General features: G+C 48.7%; 7 protein-coding genes across 7 annotated transcripts; 3 read left to right on the top strand and 4 right to left on the bottom strand.

Annotated features, from left to right (window-relative positions):
* Nucleotides 1-102: 102 nt before the first annotated feature.
* On the bottom strand, nucleotides 103-872 carry ANOM_003483 (4a-hydroxytetrahydrobiopterin dehydratase; the record flags this gene model as incomplete). The annotated part of the gene is made up of 3 exons (XM_015548740.1): nucleotides 103-279; nucleotides 336-398; nucleotides 516-872. 3 exons carry the CDS (start codon nucleotides 870-872, stop codon nucleotides 103-105), a joined length of 597 nt encoding a protein of 198 aa, XP_015409365.1.
* Nucleotides 873-1,368: 496 nt separating this feature from the next.
* On the bottom strand, nucleotides 1,369-1,990 carry ANOM_003482 (uncharacterized protein; the record flags this gene model as incomplete). The annotated part of the gene is made up of 2 exons (XM_015548739.1): nucleotides 1,369-1,808; nucleotides 1,861-1,990. 2 exons carry the CDS (start codon nucleotides 1,988-1,990, stop codon nucleotides 1,369-1,371), a joined length of 570 nt encoding a protein of 189 aa, XP_015409364.1.
* A 540-nt stretch (nucleotides 1,991-2,530) lies between these two features.
* Nucleotides 2,531-3,642, top strand: ANOM_003481 (SDR family oxidoreductase; the record flags this gene model as incomplete). Its single annotated transcript, XM_015548738.1, has 4 exons — nucleotides 2,531-2,606; nucleotides 2,655-3,112; nucleotides 3,174-3,300; nucleotides 3,359-3,642. The coding sequence occupies 4 exons, from the start codon at nucleotides 2,531-2,533 to the stop codon at nucleotides 3,640-3,642; spliced, it is 945 nt and encodes a 314-aa protein (XP_015409367.1).
* A 2,391-nt stretch (nucleotides 3,643-6,033) lies between these two features.
* Nucleotides 6,034-8,427, top strand: ANOM_003480 (peptidase family M20/M25/M40 protein; the record flags this gene model as incomplete). The annotated part of the gene is made up of 1 exon (XM_015548737.1): nucleotides 6,034-8,427. The coding sequence occupies one exon, from the start codon at nucleotides 6,034-6,036 to the stop codon at nucleotides 8,425-8,427; it is 2,394 nt and encodes a 797-aa protein (XP_015409366.1).
* Nucleotides 8,428-9,274: 847 nt separating this feature from the next.
* On the bottom strand, nucleotides 9,275-11,153 carry ANOM_003479 (Lectin C-type domain protein; the record flags this gene model as incomplete). The annotated part of the gene is made up of 2 exons (XM_015548736.1): nucleotides 9,275-11,011; nucleotides 11,088-11,153. 2 exons carry the CDS (start codon nucleotides 11,151-11,153, stop codon nucleotides 9,275-9,277), a joined length of 1,803 nt encoding a protein of 600 aa, XP_015409370.1.
* A 295-nt stretch (nucleotides 11,154-11,448) lies between these two features.
* ANOM_003478 (Sec62 family protein translocation protein) lies at nucleotides 11,449-13,097 on the top strand. The gene is made up of 3 exons (XM_015548735.1): nucleotides 11,449-12,028; nucleotides 12,088-12,644; nucleotides 12,708-13,097. The coding sequence occupies exons 1-3, from the start codon at nucleotides 11,572-11,574 to the stop codon at nucleotides 12,888-12,890; spliced, it is 1,197 nt and encodes a 398-aa protein (XP_015409371.1). The 5' UTR covers nucleotides 11,449-11,571; the 3' UTR covers nucleotides 12,891-13,097.
* A 3,253-nt stretch (nucleotides 13,098-16,350) lies between these two features.
* Nucleotides 16,351-17,658, bottom strand: gprD (the record flags this gene model as incomplete). The annotated part of the gene is made up of 2 exons (XM_015548734.1): nucleotides 16,351-17,025; nucleotides 17,086-17,658. 2 exons carry the CDS (start codon nucleotides 17,656-17,658, stop codon nucleotides 16,351-16,353), a joined length of 1,248 nt encoding a protein of 415 aa, XP_015409376.1.
* Nucleotides 17,659-20,241: the final 2,583 nt, after the last annotated feature.

Genomic DNA, 20,241 nt, shown 5'->3' with positions numbered 1-20,241 from the left:
TGATCTAGATAACGCCACCCTACACCGAGGGATATATGCTGAATGGATACTAGATATACGTATACAGCGATTGATTATGTTCTATATAAATTCCGTTTGCGACTATACTCCCGGCGACGACGGAGTCGGTGAAGAAGGACCGCATTTCTTCCCCTGTTCCTTTTCCACGGCGCCCATTAACTCCGCTGCCTCGTCGCAGTGTTGCGCCATCGTCAGGTCTTTGTCCGTTAGACCGCGCGGCTGGTGTGTTGTCCAGTGGACGTCGACCGAGCCGATTCGCTATTTACTCTTTTGTTAGGGTTGTTTTGGTTTGGTTGGAGTTGGGGGACACTCACGACTGTGATGGTAGGGTGGTGTTTCTTGGTTGCGCTTTGCGATGCGACGACGTTGACGAAGCTCTGTTGTTGGGTTGGGGTGTTAGCTTTGGGTGTATGGTAGACATATTAACGAAAGCGGTAAATGTGTATAGTCAAGTAGAACTTGTTGGGGAAAGGAAGAAGGGCAAATGGACATACCACCGCCTTGAAATACGTCTTGAAGTAGTATGTCTTCTTCACCCCCATTCCATCCTCATCCAGCGTCCACCCTTGCCCCAGTAACGAGTCCAGCTCCGGTTGCAATTGTGTTCCATCTACGCCTCGGGCGAATTTCGGTGCTGCGGCCATGGCTGTTGCGCTGTGCGAGAACGTTCGGTGCGCTTGCGAAGGTGTTGCTGGATGGCGGAGAAGAGATGGCGATGCGGAGCGGAGAGTCTGGTGAGAAGTGGCGACCGGGGACAGGAAAGGTCGGTGGTGGTGTTGGCGGGTTGATCGACGGAGTTGCGATGTCAGTGAGCGACTGGGGCGTTGTAGCGCCCTGGACACGGTGTTCATGTTTGTTGTGGAGATTGATGAACTGGCGGACAATTGTATAGAGCTTAGCTTAGCTGTTGTGTCGCTTTATTCTGCCGGTGAACGGACCATCTCCGCGTTTATGGGGGCTTGCCGCTTTTAGGGTTCCTCACGTGATTGGTCTGTTCTGAAGTATATAGGGTGCATGATGTCGCATGGTTTGGAAAGTTACTTGGGGTACTATTGTGCTAGAGAGTGGCTTGGACATGCTGGCATTGATAGATAAAGCCTCGTTGTATATTGGCACTGAAAGTCGTTGAGTTGCTGTGAGTCAGGTCTCAGTCCTTTTGACGCTTATACAGTGGCTTCCTTATGAGTAGCGAAAGATGAGATTCTCCCCTCTTTGAGCTTATATTTATTGGTATACTCTAGAATCTCTGGGTAGCCATGGATGACCCATTCTCATTTCTTTATAAAACTTTCGGTCACTTGCCAGTTCCGCGGATCAGATGGTTCGCCTCAGACCAGCAGCATATTGTCAGTTGCGTTTGGGTTCCAGAGCAGAGCTCGTCTTCGTCGTATCTTTCCTGGGCACGGATAAGATTATCTCGCACTTGAGGTTGCGGAAAGGAATCGAGCCATAGATGATGGTGACAAGAGCGTTGTGTGCCTGACGGGCAAAGAAAGGAAGCGATTTCACCATGGGTGGTGTCGGTCCTGCTTGGTTGAAAGGTGACACAATATCTGTCTCACAGAGGCTACCCGTAAACAGTCCAAGTAAGCTGATGTTGTTTATAAACGCACGGTATACATTTATTCTAGGGAGGGACAGTAATTGGTCAACAATAGGGCAGCCTAGAATATAGCTATGGTACGCAGCTGCTGCCAGATCCTCAAATATTTGTCGCTCGCGTGCCGGCTCAGGTGGTTGGTCCGTCTTCTTGACGAATGCTGTGCCCCCATGGCGTCTGTGCTGCTCTTCTCATTCATTAGTGTAGGAGCCTTGATAGCCAATGAAGCTATCACTTACGGTACAGCCCCTGGTTCAATCTACTATGGCGTCGCCATCGCTCTACTCGCTCCGTAGTGCCGTACCAATAGTCCTTCGAATCGACATCGGATTTGGGGGCAGCCGCATCCCTTGCTACGCTTAACCGCATGGGATGATTCGAAGTTACACCCGTGGCTTAGATCCTAGTGCCTTGTCTGTTTGTACTATGCGCCCTCTTTTCCTTCTTTCGTATGGAAATATGCATGAGGGCATTCGTTGCGGGATAGAAACCATCGGTAATCACTTGCGCGTGGAGCCTCCACCGCTTCAATAGCGCTGAATTATTGGCCACTATACGTAGTACAGTTACCACCACTCACCTTGGCCCCTGACTCGGGGTTATCCTGTGGATTAAATTGTGGAGTTGTACGGAGTACGGAGTAATCATTTAGTCTCTCCCGATCATCGCGCGGACTGGGCGGCAAGAGTCTGCCCGGTTCATTGGCCGCTCAAATGTTATACAGCTTTGGAAGAGGAAGCCTGTGTCATTTCATGTTGAATGATCAATGCGTGAAGTCGAGGCTGCAGCTCATTCCACGGCTATAAGTACAATGACATATCTGACGGACTTCCCGTACATTGTCGTTAGTCGGGAAGTCACCAAGGAGATCACACCTCCCGTTGCAACGCTCCTATAGTGCACTTAGCCATGTCTGGTTTTGATTTTGATACTGAAGGCAAGTCAGTGGTTGAGAGATGGGGAAGCCTGGTTGAAGGAAAAGTCGGTAGGTACCACAACATCGTATCCTAGGGCCATGCTGATTGAGAGCCAGCTGTCATTACCGGTGCCAGTGAGGGCGGCCTCGGAGGTGCTACTGCTTTTGCTCTGGCATCGGCACGGCCTTCTCATTTAGTTTTACTTGCTCGCACAGAGAGCAAGGTGCGTAATGTCATCTCTTCAATCAAAGAGATCAGTCCTGGGACTCAGCCTGCTTTTGTGCACATCGAACTTGACGACCTTGACTCCGTTCGTCGGGCCGCAGCAGATGTTCTTAGCATTACCTCTAAGATTGATGTGCTGATAAACAATGCTGGCGTCATGGCTATCCCCTGGAGCAAGAGTAAAAATGGTTTGGAAAAGACCCTTGGCATTAACCATCTCGGGCATTTCCTCCTTACTAAACTGCTGATGCCGTCTATACTTGCCGCTGGCCCTGGATCTCGCATCGTCAATGTCACCAGTGCAGCTTACCGCTTGGCGCCGTTTTTCTTCGATGACTGGAATTTCTCGGTACCAGACTCTCGATCCTGATTTGCCTAAGTACTGATGAGGTGGAAACTGACTATTCCAGGACGGCCAAACGTATCACCCGTTGAGCGCATACGGACAATCCAAGACAGCGAATATCCTCTTCACGGTTGGCTTGGCACAGCGTTATAAGAAGCACGGCATATTGTCATACGCGGCCCACCCTGGCTGTCAGTTACTCATCTTCTTCTGTGCTGTTCCGATTAGGCTAAACTGACTCTGGTGTAGATGTTCCGGGGACTTCCCTTTTCTCTCACGGCCCCGACCTTGGTCCCATGGATGAAGTATCCCGCAGGAACACTGGATTCCCGTTTGGTCGAGAGCCGCCGAAGTCTCTGGAACAGGGCATTTCTACCACGCTGGTAGCAGCATTATCCCCAGAGTTGACGGACGCGAGTGGCGCTTATATGGAAGATTGCCAAGTTTGTGAAGCACGAGAGTACGCTAGGGATCCCGTACTAGCTGATCGGCTCTGGAGTTTAAGCGAGGAGCTCTCGGGGGAGAGCTTTTGATCGAGAGAATCCTTCTGTTACCTGAGCTATGAACACAGTAGGCTGTGTCACACCCTAAACTCGTGCATGTCAGATGACCTGCCTTTACCGCTTTATGGGTATGTGAATGTCACTCTTTGAGATTGCCTATTTCGAGCGTTGTTAGTGTAGGACTCACCGAAGCCGCACATGGTCGAAACCTGAATTGAATATACAGTAGAAAAGGCACGCCTCGTTTGCTCAGGTTACTCTGTGTTTAGTCCTCTCATGAGCAAGCTGTATATCAAAATGTACTGGTATAAATAGAGGAGTACTTCTTTGGGCACGGATGACTCTTCAGCTTACATGAGAACTAACTTTCCTGAGTAACGCCGGAGATGATATGTCTGATGGCACCGACGAAATAGTCATTCAGGGGGTGCGCCGATACTAGTATTGTCAGTACTACAGAATGAAAGAGGAAATTTTCGGGCCTATCATAGTTACATTAAGGTGTGGTTATGAAAAATTCCAACTTCAAGAGTAATATCATAAAGAAGGCAAAGGTTTAGGGGAGCTACCATACTCCGGCGTATGTAGGCGTTTCTACCCGCGATCTACAAGTTTGGTGATATATAGAGGACACGTATGAGGTTGCGAATGAGGATATTTGCGGTGTGAGTATGTGAGGAGTCAATTTTGGATGAATCATGAATCACCATGATAGCACTACAGATGATGTTTTATTTTTCTTTTGTAATTCATGTTGGAACTATACGATTGGTGGTAAGTATCAGTGGTCGATAATATGGAGTAAATGTTGCGAGTATGACACCCACTTGTCCATTTTTCTTTCTCCAACTCCCCACAGGGCGGAACCGAGGAACCGGGCTAAAAACACGGACCGTGAGTCTAAGACTTTCATCTTATTAAACCTATGTAAGTCTTAACGACCTTTAATTACACCACTAGATCAGATTGGAGTTTACCGAGTCCAAGACCCAAAACGGTAAGGGATCATCACTAAGTTCCTCGTTCAGGGGGATAATTAGTCAGCCGCACAAACCTCTTGACGTGCATAAACGCGGGTCTCATGCCCGCGTGACAAATAAGGTTGAAAACCCAAAAAAAGAAAAAGCCAAGCTTATCATCCAAAAATAATCGCACCATTCTCGATTCCTTCTCCGAGACAATACGAGTTGAAACTGCCCTCAATTGTGAGAGTAAGACACTCGCGGTCGAGATCTACAGGTACGCCACACGGGACCCTGTTCTGACAGCGATCGACCGCGACACTGTGTGTCCAGGCTGACTATCGTTGAACTAACCCGCTAGCGATGATTCCATTCCCATTTCAACTATCCTCGGCCCAATCAGCGGAAAACCGTTACCCAAGGTGGAGACCTTCGAGGGGCTGAATTTCAGGGGTATTCTCATCTTTCAGTGTGTTGGGGCTTGGGAGAATATTTACTCCGTACGGACGACGGGCGTTTTCGTCATCTGGGTCGAAGACGTTTTGGCATGGACTCAACGCTGAACTACGCGCCCGATCAGAAATCCAGATCGCAATGAAATCTGTGCTTCGATTTCAATCCCCTTGTCTCAGAACGCTTCCTCTCTCCACTCCCAGTTTCGCTTGCTAGTCTACTGTGTTTCAGGTCTGCTCATCGCCAACACTATCACCGCCGCGACTAAGGCAGCAGCTTCCTTAGCCACAGACTAGTGTGCATTGGTACGTCCGTCCGGTTTAATTTTTAACACAAAGGAAAAAAAAATAAAAATAAAAAAAAATTGGTCATGATTCCGTTGCGGCTGGATTCTCATCGCCCATCCAGACCTGGTCTTTTCGACAAGACCTCTTCCTCTTCTCTCCTCCCACACTCGACCTTTCCCATCTTCTTTTCTTGACACTCACTTACCATAATTAGAGCGCTTTTGGAAGACCATGGCTTCGGTCCAGTCGATAGAGTAGTCAGATTACCCATTGATTTATTGTAGCGACCCCTCACTCAATTTCCTTCATTTATCTATTACGATACGATTTCGGGCCGTCAGACGATCATTTTTGCTCTTGGATTGATCTTTCAACTCCCATTTGATACCACATCTCTTTGACTCTCTTCAATTGGTGATCAATGCACTATCTAGTAGACACCGTGGGTCCATCCGATACTGCAATGCCCATTATCCCACCGTCTTTTGTGGAGAAAGAAGACCTACTTCGAACCGCACTTTCTGCTCATTTCGTCATTCCTTCAACCACGCTCTGTTTGAGCCAATCGTACACTCTCTACTAATTACCTCCCTCATCTGAACAGTGGTTCAGCGACATTGGAGCGCATGACAAGAGGACTATAACACATTTCTATTCGCACGATACCCAATCAGCCCTAGGGCCCGAGAAAAGGATAGCTGTCAACCGAAGACAGCAGAATGACAGTGAACACCGATCCGCCTAAATCATCGGTCAGCGAGCGCAGAGGCCAAACCCTAGCCCCGTTACAAACCAACTTCAGCCGCCCAAGTGCCCGGCCGACTGTGGTTGCAACTCGTCCCAATCGGCCACGGCCGGAGGAGTATCAGAATGATGGCGAGACAGGCGATCGTGTTCCATTACAGACCCCAGTCAAGCGGCAGTCCTCTAAATCCGGCCTGCGTAGCATCTTCAGCCGTGAAAAAATAACCCACAAAGAGAGCACCGATTCTAAGCTCTCTGAAATTGAGGAAGCGCAGGATCCTGCGACACAGGCTGCCCCAGATCTCGCCGCCCCTCTTTCACCAGCATTAGCCACACCCAAAACAGCGTTCTCCACGCCGACAGTTATGGCTTCGCCTGCAGCGGACCCTCCTAGGTCCAAACCCTCAAAATCTCGCCAGAAAACTAGTGAGGACAAGTCAACGGCGGGTGAAATAGGCTGGAAACCTCCCCCGCTATTCCAAGCCTACCCACAGGCAATCAAACATGATAATCTTTCGACCCCTTCTCTGTCTGCGGAATCCATTTTGCGGATCCAGGCCACATGCTCGGCGAAAAAAAGCAACACTCAGAACGAATTATCCCAGGCAGACAATCCAGCAACTCGGAAGAAGGAGGCCAAAGAGAAGAAAAAGCACATGCGCTCCTTGTCTGAGACCATCGGCAAGACTGACTGGTCTCCGAAGATTTATGTGCTGGTCACAGCTGGATATATCTTGCAGTACGCTGGTAGCGGAAAGTTTGATCGGCTGCCGGAGAAGATGTTGCAGCTAGGTCCCAAGTCTGTAGCATTTGCGAGCGATGCGATCCCGGGCAAGCATTGGGTTTTGCAAATCTCCCAAATGAACGATGAAAACAATGCTGCCTCAACCGATACGCACCGGCCTCTATTCTCCCGCTTTGGCTTTCACCGTTCCAATGCTCGGCGTTTAACCCGGAGCCTTCTTCTCGTTCTAAACACCCCTGAAGAAATGAGTTCATGGCTTCTAGCTGTCAGGGCTCAGATCGAAGCACGTGGAGGGAAGAAGTATGTCTCGGAGAAAGCGGTCGACGACGACACGGACCATCAACTGGAGTCTAAACCTAGCATCCGACAGTTGGTAAAGAAGGACCCTAACCGGTTCTCCCAAGCCTATCTGCATCCTCAACCAGTGATCGGTGTTGATGATAAAGATTTCAGCGATCAGTCTCGCCGAAGCTCATATATCTCATTTAATCGACGGTCGCTGGTTACACAGGCTACTCCCGAGTCGCGCTCCGAATCGATGTCCACGACACAAACGGAGGTAACTTCGCCGGTCAGTGGTCAGACGCGTTTCTACTCTCTGGGATTGAAGCCCGAAGCAAACGGAGCTAGTTCACCTCCGAATGGCAGCGCTATATCGACGGTCCTGTCTACGCTAGATGGCCCGCCCAGAAGCCCAACATTCTCGAGCTCAATGAAGCGAGACTCATTACATCATTCGAATGCGCCAACAGTAGCAGAAACTTCGGACCTTTCCCAGTCCCAGCAAACGGTGCCTGATCCCATCTTGCGAAGCGCTTCGCCCCCAGCCCCAAACTTCAGTGTTCCATCTTTCAGCAAGAGATTCACGGCCAGGATGGGGCAAGGTCAGATGCAAATTCCTCGGTTCCCCTCCGCTCGCAACGACGAAACCGACACAGACGAGACTAATACTATCTCTGCCTTCCCGTCTCCACCACAGTCTCCAATCAAGAGCATCACCAGCGTCGCAATGAGCGAATCGCATGAACAAGTCGTACCTTTCCGTGACTCCCCGAAGAGGAGGTCTTTACGCATATCCAATTCGGGGGATTCGCTCGGAGATTCTAGAAATACGGATCCAAAGCTGCAGCATACTTCGCGCATATCGAAGGCCGCCGCTGCAACATCAACTGCCGCGCAATCCTCGCGACCCCCCAGCATTATCGAGCACGAGTCTGCCCATTCACAAATCCCACAATCGCCCCCGGAGACCGGCTATCAAGCGTCTCGTCGGGAACAGCAACGCCACAGGGTTTCCGTTTTTCCAACAGCCACGCCAAATCGTTCTTCGACTGGACCCATGCTGCGTCGCAAGAGTATGCCTGGACTTTCAGTTGGACCGCCGGCATTACCTCCTCCTGACTGTCCTTTACCAAAGATTCCTTCTCCAGTCGAGCCATCGCTTCCTGAAATAGCTGAGCAATTCCCGGACCCCCGTGTGTGCACATCACCACCACCATTGAAGGGCACCCGACTGCGTCGGAAAAGCCTGGCCAGTGCCGCACCTCGTCCTGCTCCCATGCCTCTTCCACCAGCAACCCAAAGTCTTGGTTCTCGACACCCACGGACCGTCAATGGCATATAAGCCATAGTCCCCTGCTGTTTTTATTCAGCCATATTCCAGTCCTTGATTATCGCTTTTGCATATAGAGAGCGACCTCTCTTCTTAACTAGATACCACTATTCTCCTTTCTCATCATTTTTCACTATGCCAGAATCGTTTCCTTCTTTGCCGGCTTTGATAGCCAGCCGTGTCTAACCAAAAAGCTTTATACCATACCATCCTGCATCAGCGCGTTACAGTTTCCAACTTCATATAACATCATGGCCTCCCTGGCTTTACTTTTCTCCTTGACTTGCAAACCACCTCTCCTTCTCTCTCTTTTTCTTGCCCTCGAACTATTATATTTTATCGCCATATAATGCCGTTACTCGCGAAATGCTTTTCTCTTTTATTCCTCACAGCGATGAACGAATCAGGATATCTCACGCTGTCAATTGATTACTGGTTATATATGATTGAATCTTGTTCGTGTTGAACGTACCATGCTAAACTATGTATGCCATGTTCCTGTATATATCGCTGTAGACCAGGTTTTTAGTTGCGACGCAGGTCACTGTTGATGCAAGTTCTTTCTCAATAAGATGCTCTGGAAGTGGTTTCTCTTTGGTTTCTCGAGGACAGCTTATAGACTCCTGTGAATTTCAGGAGTTATAAGGAGCTATAAAGAAACTTGGTTGTGACATGTGATGCCGAGGAATCAGTTGAATATTGTAAATATATACATTCATCAGTCCTGAAGCTATATACAAACAGATGAGGTACATTCACTTATATACATTGGGTATCAAATACATATGGCTTCGTGTCACAGAACGGCTTCCAAACGTCAAATTGTGTTGGTACAATATTAGTATCCGATTTCCATGCGTTAAGAAGGGACACCTTCATATTCCCACCCTTGGATACTTCGTTTGCCTCGTCTCGAGTTCCGCCGGTTGGTGTTGCACTTTACGAATAGTGTCAGTGCGGTGATGATGCAAATAACAATGCCTGCGATGGTTGACACCAGCACTGTTTTTTTCTCCAGCTGTTTAGGATCCGACGCATATGGACATTTAGCCTCAGGCCCACCAGTCACCCAGCATGACGTGATATCCCGAGAGTTGAAGTCTAGCCAAATCTCCCGCTTAGCGCGGTCTGGAGACGTGGGATCAATGATGTTGCTTGGTTGGGTCAGGAGGTATCGGTAGAGATACGTATTTTCTAGGCCTGTGCGAGGAACTCCCATGGTTGTATTGTCTGGGCAAGCCTCCGAATAAGCATCGGTGTAGCTATGTGCAGTACTGGATACTGTCCAGGTATATGGTAAGTTCGCTACTCGGCAGGCGACTCGCCGCACATCCGTACAGTTCGCAACGCGCCAGTGGCCGCCTACTGAGACGTCGAGGACTGCGCATCGATCATACTGGGGCGAATCGATATTGTCGGCCACATTGGCGCCCTTGGGTTCCCCTTCTGCCCAAGCCCATGTAGAAGATAGAGAGATATTTTTATATGGTGCGACCTCCTGGTCGGCGGTCTTGTTGAAGAGGGTGTTATTGAGGATTGGTGTCAACCCACACGCGGTTAGATTTACAACCCTTTCTGACAATTCACGCAAGGCATAGGTCTCATTCAAGCCATGTGGCTGAGACAGGCTACTTGAGAGTGCCCAAGAGGAGTTCACTTCAGATACCTGGAAAGCATCTGCGTCATAAAGGCAACCGTAATCCAAACCTCCTTCATCGGCCGAAGGCGCGGGTACTAAGGATGCTAGATATCTTGGAGGAAATATGACTTCGCTTTTACCTGCGGTTAAGTTGTAGTCCTCGAGTTGAGGGTCCACAGAGCCATACTCAAGAAAGAGACGGCGCTCCTGTGCAAGTTGTACATATTTTGAGGCTGGCCAGCCGTCCGGAGTACTTTGTGTACCATCTGAGAGTTCATAAGTTGTGAAATATTCGGTAATAGGCTTGTACCCATCATCGACTTCATACCAAGACTCGTTCAGGTTGCTGCGCTCGTTGGCCAGCCGTGACGGTGTGTAGATGTAGTAAAAAAGACGGTTATCCATCAAAACATCTACTCGTTCAGAAAAGGACGGCAGCTCATCACCCGATACCTTTGCTGCAGGCAGTTCCGGAGTGGCAGCACTAGCAGCAACATGGAGGTTGAACGTTAGGTATCTGATGTACACATTCAACTGAGACGTTGTGTCTTTGAAGTAATCCTGGAAGATATCAATCAGACCAGATAGGTCGAGGTTCTCTGAGCATAGATAGGGGCCTAGCTCATAGACCGGCCAGCCTGATGAACTGGAAACGAGGGTAGCAGTACTTTGAGCGGCACTGGCAGTTGCAGTTGGTGTCATTGTGGGCGTCGTAGAAACAGTGACAACGGGAACATTCTTTGGAATAGCCACTGGGCAAAACGTCCAAGCCCGCGAGCCCGCCGACCAATACAGATCGACGAGAAAGCGTCGGTATCCAACCGACAACAGATTGGATATACATTTTTCAGCGGACTGCGTCTCGAATACATTGTTGCCAAAGCATGCTGCTGTCACGGATACGCCAGAGCTTGTGATATAGTTAATTGGAATTTGGCCGGCCACATCTCTTTCGCTCTATCACGGTGTTTAGCTAATTCATTCATTTTCTACTTTCCCTGTATACTTCCCCGACATGGATGGGGTAACTTACCAGAAAGATCGTTTCCCATTTCGTATTGATGAGGGATGACTGGTCAGGGTTGTAATTTAATGACATGGAGCTGCTGAGATCTTATATATACGCATGGCAGACGGACAGTACTGAAAAGGATCGTGCAAGGGCAGCCATTAGAGACAAGGGAAGAGCAGAGAAGAGAAGGGAGGGGGAGAAGACGAAGTAAATGAAGCTGATAACACGGGCGATGACGGAGATTCCTCCACCTCCGCCGCAGAGGAAGGCGGTGCGGCGTGGCTTACGGCTTTACCCTTTTGAGCTGGAACATTTATTATCTGGCCACTTCGAAAGTTCCCGCTGATCCTCGAGTTCCAACTGCGACCATATTACTTTGTTCTCTAAATCGCTAGACCTTTTTTTTTTTTCTTCCTCCGTCAAGTTCGAGGGACTACTCGAGATCCCCGCCCGCACTATTATTAATTGATTCCGACTCCATCTCCATCTTTCACATTACTACAAAATGGCGGCGCCTGGCCAGCCATCTCCCCAGCAGATTGCCGCCATGCAGCAACAGTTCGCTGCTGAGGCCGCAAGGCGTGGCATGACGCCGGAGGAATTCGCTAAACAGCAGCGCGAACAGCTGAATGCCGAAGCCGCGAAGCATGGCATGTCCACCGAGCAATACGTTCAACAACTGAGAATGCGAGCTCTCGCTGCTCACCAACAACAGGTTGAGGCCCAACGACAGGGCCAAGGATCGCCAAAGCCAGGACAACCGGGCCAGCAAGCTCAGCAAGAGGAGCAAGGCCAGCAGGCACCACAACAGCCTCAACCACAACAGACTACGCATCAAGTCCCTGTGAACCCATCGAATCCCCCAGACCCCAAAGCCATCGCGGTTGCGCAGTTCTTGCGATCTCAGAACTTGAAGCCGAGAACATGTATCATGGATGGACAGAGGAAGGACATGTTCAAAGGTGCTTATCACATGAAACCTAGATCCGGTTGTCCGCAACACGGCTGATTGACCATACAGTGAAACGTGCCATTCGCGCTCTGGAATCGCCCGCATACGCTAAAGCAGCCGCAAAGAAGAACTCTCTACTCCCCCCCGTAACGGACCGTGCATCAGCAGAGAACGTTTTCAAGCTCCTCCCTCTATCGCTTCTTGCCTTGCGCGTATCGAAAGTCGATCCCCATGCGGGTCACAACCACGCAAAGCCCAAGAACCGAGTCAAGGGGCTGTGGACCGTCAAGATTGAGCAGCACCAGGAAACAGACCCTATGATGCACTACGTATGGCTATACGAGGGACCCCAATGGAAACAGAAGGCTATGGCCGCCGCAGTGGTGGCTGGTATTTTCGCCGTTGTTCTTTTCCCATTGTGGCCCATGGTGATGAGACAAGGTGTTTGGTACTTGAGTGTTGGTATGATGGGCCTCCTGGGGTTGTTCTTCGCCATGTCCATCTTCCGTCTTATTCTGTTCTGCATCACGGTCTTTGCTGTTCCTCCTGGTCTCTGGTTGTTCCCGAACTTGTTCGAGGATGTTGGCTTTATTGACAGTTTCAAGCCCTTGTGGGGTTGGCAAGAGGTATGTGTTCCATGTTCCATCTCGACCTTATGTTTATGGCTTTCTCTAACATCCCTACGACAGAGCAAGAAAAAGAAGAAGTCTAAGAAGTCTGCTGGCGACGTATCCAAGTCTGCCAAGTCTCCAGCCTCTGAGCCAGCCGAGTCTGCCCCTTCAGCGACCACAACGGCAACCGCAGCCTCGGATACTTCAAGTGCTGTGAAGCGTGACCTGGCCCCTCGAGTTGAGGAGGTGACAGACGAGTAATGGTATAGATCTGGCCACTTTGGGCTTTGTAGGTTCTTTTTGATCCGTGTTGCACTGGATCGTTGCGCTAGGGATAAAGTTAAACATTCTGCATCTGTATGCTACCCGGTATTCATTGTTACCACTGCTTTTCAGTTATTCCTTATCACCTATTTGAAGGGTATATTTACGTTTGTTCGGGTTATGGGCGAAATGATTCCAATTCTGTATGAAGGTTTCAACATACAAAAACTGAAGTTCTGCTTTTCTATAGATAGCTTCCGCCACTTTATTCAATTTTGAGGGCGATAGTCCAGAGCGCAACAGAATTATATAGGTTGTAATTGAGGTTGCAATTAGCTTCTTTAGACCGTACTCCTATATAAACCCTTGCTCTACAGTGGACTGGGACTTGACCTTAGGACGACCCGGGCAGGTATATACATACTGCGGACATGGGGAGCTCTCTTAGCGGAGGAATCCAGATCCCGTTCAAAAATAACTGTTTCTGGAGTGCTGCAATGGGAGTTTTTGAATATGATCCCAGTCAAGTCCATGGAGGCAATTTAAGTATGGAAAAACGTAAACACTATGTATTGGAGGCGCTTTCATATTAAGAATGCTCCGCTACGCTTGGATTTGTTCGGCCAGGATCCAATGTAGACAGGAATCCATTCGTAGTGAAAATAAACCCTAACACTTTCGTTAACAACTGATATAGAAAATCAGTAATACAGGATGATATATTTCTGTAGAGCAACGATGAAGGTCTTGTGAAACGAAGCATGCGAATATTGAGCCAAACCATGTGATCACAATATATGGTCGTATATTCTGCCTGTAGAATTCGGCATCATCCACAAACAATCTAGCTTCGGGAGTTTTGGCGATGGAGTTATCAACAACTTTCTTTGGCAAGAATCAACTGCGTACCAGTTATATCATATGAGATATACCGCTCTTGCCTAAGCCTGATATAACCTGCGCAACAAACCATCTCCAATTCTGTCATCAACTGTTCATATTATACAGACAATGTACCGCGGCAACTTTTGCTCCCTGTGAAGCTAGACGTCATTGATTGATGATTTGCTCGGTGGCTAATAATCTGTGAATCAAGATCTACAGAGCCCCGAGCGAGTCGTTCTCACTGACGAGCAAGTCGCATGTGCGAGGTATCATCCTCGCAAAGCAGGATTTTCGCAGTGTGGTAGATCAAGTGGTGGATCATATCTTTGAGACAAAGGAGACTTGATAGTTGTCGTCATGTGTCAGAATTGAACGGCATTGTGGTGATTCGGTTTAGTAGAATCCTTTGGAGACACCATTCCTCATCCAAACTAGAACGGTGATACATCACAGCGATACTGATAGTAAAAGTTGCCCACATCGAGCGACTAGCAGCGATCCGCACGATCAATGGCGATCTCAGCGGTTTACAAAGAATGGTAATATAGTGACATCGTAGTCCTTGAGAATCCCGGTGAGGAAAGAATAATCGGCCGATAGGAAATCTATGGGGAGTGCTACAACTGTGCAGTGTGTAGTACTTAATAGCCGTAAGTGGAGTTGTCTGGCCCAAAGATTCCATGGAACTGGGCTCAAAAAAAAGCGAAGCGCAAGTCTCAAACTCTATATAGAACTGGGGCCAATTCAAATCCTCAAAAATCCTTGCGGTGAAGCTCGCTTTTTCTTCCACAGAGGCATCATCTGTTAGTCATTGAGAAGATAATTGTTGTCGATCAAGTCGCAAGAAGGGTATATCCCGCGAGCTCAGACGAGTTAGCTCAGAAACAAAGCAAACTGCTGGCGTGATTGTATTCAGTAGACATTTTTGACAACAATTAATTAAACAGACCAGTATCCTCGTTAGTCAAAGAAAAGACAAAAAACCCGCCAATAAACCACTCATACCATTGATTTCTAAGAATACCTGTCCGAAAGTTGGGCTTTCCCGTATAGCCCCATAACGCTTCGCCGAGCCCCATCTAATACGAATGATGGCTTCGCGACTAGAGGCAGCATATCAGAAGTCTAAATTGAACCCACCGTCTTCATTCATGCGTAGTTTAGTTAGTTAGTCGTCCGCTTATTACTTACGGAGTATTACTTGGTGGGTCGACAGCCGAGGTTCCTATTTGCCTCGTTCGCATTGCATCGCTAACATTACCTAGTCGGGAACCTAGGGAGAGATGCGAAGAAGTACGTACTCCGTATTCTAGCCTAGGATAAGTTAGAGATGTTCTGGAAGTCCAGGGGTATTCCGACTAGGACCTTAAAAACTTAGACTAGAGCCACGGTATCCATCAATTGGAGAAGGGTGAAAGGGGGAGAGGGTCGCACGGAGAATCTCGTATTGATTCCAAACGGAGTTTAATTGGCGTCGGCAGGATATTAATCCATGTGCATCACCGAGTATTTGGAGACTGCTCGGAGTTTATGTGGAAGAGTTGTATCAACTTGTATGGACTTGGAGAAGGAGGCATGCGTCGGGCAAAGACCTAGGTCCCTCGGCAAGTCAATGCAGTGTACTAATTGGATCGACATCACAGGGCACTCTAGGCTTTCCCTATCGGGTCCCATGTTCACCTACCTAGGTATCCTCGGTCCATGATCAACTCGGATGAAGGGACGGCCAAGAGACGATTTAAACACGGAAGGCTATTTGGAGACGGTGGTATGGCTTGCGTTAGCGCAAGCAGTTTTGTTTACATTTTACTCACACTCTTGACTTCTAAGTTGGATGAGGAATGGCTGCTATGGTCTACCCCATGCACGCCCATAACCGGGGTACAATGGACAGAGACTCCGAGTCACCGAGATTTTTTATGCAGCCGGAGAGAACTGCCGGTGCGTTTCAGGAGAAGAAATAGCCCCATTCGGAAGGTCAATTAGGTAGGTTGCACATCCATGTTGATCAGCCCGGCCAGATGGGGAACTTGACTAGTGTGTATCCCATCCCGTCTTTCGCCTTCGACGATTGAGTCTACCATTCATATGGATTGTCATTCATGCGCAACTTACTCCGTATAGGTCGGCAATAGGCGCTACCAAACTTCAAAGACCCCTTTCGCGTTTAGGCCGTGGTGTGTCGGGTGCGATCCGACAGAGTGGACTCAACAGAATGTTCAAGCTTTGCCCAAAGTGGAGAGTGGTGGTGCAGATCAGCTTGCCGGATAAAATGAGATGGAACCGTTTGCCGAAAATTCGGCCCGGTACTAGACATCGTATGACGGATTTATACAAATGGTTACGTGCATTCGAGTGGAGAAGGTCATGACGAAAAGAAACAAAAGACAGAGAAACATGCCGGGGTATCATTAATAATATCATTCCAATTAATTAAGAAATGGGAGTTGAAAACAATGGACAAGAAAAAAAGGGCCCCGAAGGCAGAAGACAAAAAGAAAAGTAATGAAAGGACAGGACGGATGATAAAATTTTTTCATAGTGGAGATGGGAGCTCCGCCCGGTGCCCACATCATCCACTACTCCGTTGGTTTCCGTGATATTCGACTGGGTCCGCTGGCTCGTGCGAGATCTCGATCGTTGTCTCCTGGTACACTCCATGGCCCAGGTCGGCCATTTCCATGTCGCCACCCTTGCGCAGGTCTTCAGTGGAATCCCCGTCGTTTATCGTGTCATTGAGTGTCTGGAGACCTCGGCGTAACCGAGACCCCACACGCACCTTCTTGTTCTCTCTCGTGGTAGTTGTGATATGCGTTTGGTACGCGTTCGAATTGGAGTAGGCATATATCTTATCCGATGTGCTGATCTCCGTATCCAGCAGCAAGTGCCGCCGGGTCAACGCGTACACAGCAACGTCAACCAGCCCCGACAACGCCATTAAGGACCCAGCCACGGCGAAATAAGCTCTACTTTGAACAATGTGTCTGGCCGTCGACATACGGCCTGCTGCCAGTGGAAGGGATAAGACCAGGTATACGATCGGGTAAATAACCATGTAAATGACGACACGGTTGAGTCGTTTCAGACTTTCTTGGTGTCCTTGACGGAGCATCGCCGCCTGGTTCATACGACGTCGTAGGTGAAAGAATAACATGCCGTAGAAGACGACAGTTCCGAATTCGGCGAGAAAGATCCATAGATAATGGGCCCAGAGACGTTCCGTCTCGTGTTCCGGACCAAGCCAGCACTAAGAATTAAAACTGTAAGTATTCCCACTGCCCTTGCTTTGTCAGGAGTTCCAACTTACCCAGCCGGCCTCGGAGATGACGAAAGTTTTGGAACCAAATAACCCTACAGGGATCAATCCTAGCACGATAATGAAGGCCCATAGAGCTACAACGCAACACACAAAAGTCCGGTGTGGAAGTTGCCGCCCTCTCAGTACAACTGCACCGGTGTGCATCGCAATTGCCATGATAAATAACCCACTTCCAGGGTCACCCACCTGAATCCACCAACCTTGCAGAACGCAGACCGCACTTGGATAGTAGACATAGCCACGCGAGACCCAGTGGAGGCATAGCAAGAAGGCGGTTGCTTGTTGGATATCAACCAGAAGGAGATTGTAAATCAACACGACGTATTGGTTGGCGGCAAGAGGACGTTTATAGTAACGTTTCCAAAAGATGAAACGGTATGTGAGGAAACTTAGCAAACAGAGAGTTGAAATAAAAGAGCAAAGTGCGATCACCCCCATAGCAATAAAACCCGCTCTATCCCCGCCCACGAGAGGCTCCTGTGTAGCATTTTGCCGTTTCGTGAGGTGTGTTTGAGCATCCTCGCTATTAAGCAAGTGCAATATGCGAATGAGGGTGGTCATTGCTCATCTCTTGTAACGAAATGTTGGGGAACGTGTATCCGCGCCTGTAAGTCCTTGGGGGAGGATGAATGTATATAACCGCTTAGTATTGGGTTTGGAGACGGTTCCAGACCCATAATTCGGAATATTTTGTTGTCCCGGCTAAGCTACTCATTCAAAGCTTTTCTATCCCAAGCTTTGGCTAGAGAGGGCTTCGGCTCGGTAGATATATGGGGCACCTCATGGTTCCAGGGTTGGCCGTGTTTTGGTACGTACTTCGTACTGATGAACAACCCTTAAAAGCATAGTGTGGGTACTAGCCGGGTATAGTTTTGCTCGGAGTACTCCGTACACAGCCTGCTTTATGCTGATCCACAGTTGGGGTCAGTGGGCCCTTCCCAGTCAGCCAACTACGGTGTATGGTGCCTGGAAAGTGAGCAAACGCTTTCGTACATGATCGGCATTCCCAATGACTTGGATCAGGAAGATCACAGTATACGGAGTAGTGTAAAGCCTCTAAGGGGCAACTACTGTCGCAGAACGAACACTTGGTGGCCATATGGCAAAACCTGCAGTCAGAAATGACATCCTCGTGAATATGCGTTCACCCCTGTGGGTACGTTTCGCAAGGTCTGTTCGACATTGGCAACAACCCTACGCAGAGCCAGGTCCTGTCAAAAGTAGGTTGTCAGGAGAGCAGTCATACCCCAGAAAGTTTCAAAAATCGATACAATACATGATGGCTCGAGCGCTTCTGAAAGTGCAGTCAGAATGACAGAGCATATGCCACCTGTACCCAGTCTAATGGAGTGCGATCATGACTACTCCTAAATCAATGACGAACGCTGATTTGGGCCCGGTAGATGACTATATCCCTAGGAAAGAAAGAAGGGGCTAAGGAATCTTCATGGGGTCAAATAATTTCAAGAACCTGGGAGCCTGAGGCCAATCATTGTCACTTAATTCTAGTATGTCACGTTCAATCATGGGATGGGCATGTTGCTTCTTTTCCGGATACGGCTACTAAGCCTACTATATCCATGCTAAAGTTTACTTTTTGATGGGGGGGATATTTATTAGTTCTCCTGCAGGCATTCAGCCCTTCCTTCTTGCCGCAAGCATCACGTTTTTAAAGATAGGTGTCCAGAGTATCGTATCGCCCCAAAAGCAGTATAGAATGAGGTTGAGATTTAGTCTTATGAGTCTAAAAGGGATGTATTGTCGTTCATTGTGAGTTGCGCTCATTACTGAAAGATTTTCAGGGGATCAACCGCTTATAAAACTCTAGTCCCAAAAACCAAAATCGCACGACGGTGAGGGCGGAGATTCTTTCCAACCATACATCCAATACTATCTTCTTCTAACCGGTTGTTCGGACCATGGTTCTTTATATTAACTAAAAAACCTTGGTATCGACGGCTTGTATCGATCGGGTCCTTGAAAACAAACTGTGGGTGCCCTTTTTGGCATATCCTAAAGCAGGACCTGGGAAATGAGGATGCTTCCTTCGACAGGATAGCAATGATCAATACCGGGCGGAGGGAATTATATAGCTAGACTTCTCGAGCCTTGGGTTTGTCGGCCTTTCCCGCCCGTCCAACGGTAATCACAATAGAATTGCCGAATCCGGCCGTTTAGGAGCCCCGTCGACGAACATGTCTGATGCAACTCTTCATAGTAGGTCACGCTGCCATATAATCCCACCAAATCTGACGTGGTACCACAGCGTTGTCTAAACGCCTCATAACGACAGCTCATACGGATTGCCGTACTTCCAAGTTCCGAGGTAATTTATGCAAGGCCCTCAATGAATATTGAATGGTATGGTTGATTTCTCATTGCAGTTTTCAGGCATCCCAAGTCTGCATATTTGAGACACACAGATACGATTGAGGCAATGGAGATATAATTAGCTATGGAGGGATACCATATTCAATATATTGAAGTCATGCATTGCCATGGACTCGGTGCTAGTGCTATTTCCGGCAGTTTCCTTGGCACAAAAAAGGCTTCATGCCATCCAGGTGAATCAGATCTCACCGCTCGAAGCCTTTCGACCCCGCTACTAACGGTTTAGTAGTGAGCTCTTAACTTGATTGGAGATATTAAATCAATAATCCACACATAACAGGGCCCGACATGACATCACTGGCGGGGAGGAAGGCTGGTATCTCACCATGTGCAACTCCTCGGAGTTGTCGGGTATACTTCGTGCCCATAGATCCGACGATGCGAGACAGGAATGTTCAATTCCTTGGCTTGTTGCGTTGCATGACTCGACCGTATCACGCCGTCAATGGTACCTATGAATAGAAGTGGCCAACGGAGTGATCATCGGTGTCATCCCGGATCGGGACAAGCGGAGCCAAACCGGACGCCTGAAGCTATGGCCTAGTATCTGTATGTCTCAATTAGGGTCCAACCCGGCATCATCTGACTGGCCCGGAAAGCGGAAAATCCCCCAGTGAATGCACCCCCGCATTGATCTCCGCCCACCGCATGAATCAATTCCCATCAATCCATCAGCAGATGAGGAGACTGTCTCACTCTCCCGTGGGTATTCCCCCGCCGCATCTTCTCTGCCATTGCTCCGGTTTCAAACCT

This window comes from Aspergillus nomiae (assembly GCF_001204775.2).
Source record: "Aspergillus nomiae NRRL 13137 chromosome Unknown contig00052, whole genome shotgun sequence".
Classification (NCBI taxonomy): domain Eukaryota; kingdom Fungi; phylum Ascomycota; class Eurotiomycetes; order Eurotiales; family Aspergillaceae; genus Aspergillus; species Aspergillus nomiae.
Note: the sequence above shows the minus strand (reverse complement) of the source record. Positions and strands in the feature narration are given on the sequence as shown.

What these genes read in the sequence shown, in the direction of transcription:
- ANOM_003478 (XM_015548735.1), top strand. Translation starts at nt 11,572, where the DNA reads ATGGCGGCGCCTGGCCAGCCATCTCCCCAGCAGATTGCCGCCATGCAG. An exon ending in GAGGAAGGACATGTTCAAAG is followed by an intron (nt 12,029 to 12,087) that starts GTGCTTATCACA and finishes TTGACCATACAG; the next exon opens with TGAAACGTGCCATTCGCGCT. An exon ending in CCTTGTGGGGTTGGCAAGAG is followed by an intron (nt 12,645 to 12,707) that starts GTATGTGTTCCA and finishes TCCCTACGACAG; the next exon opens with AGCAAGAAAAAGAAGAAGTC.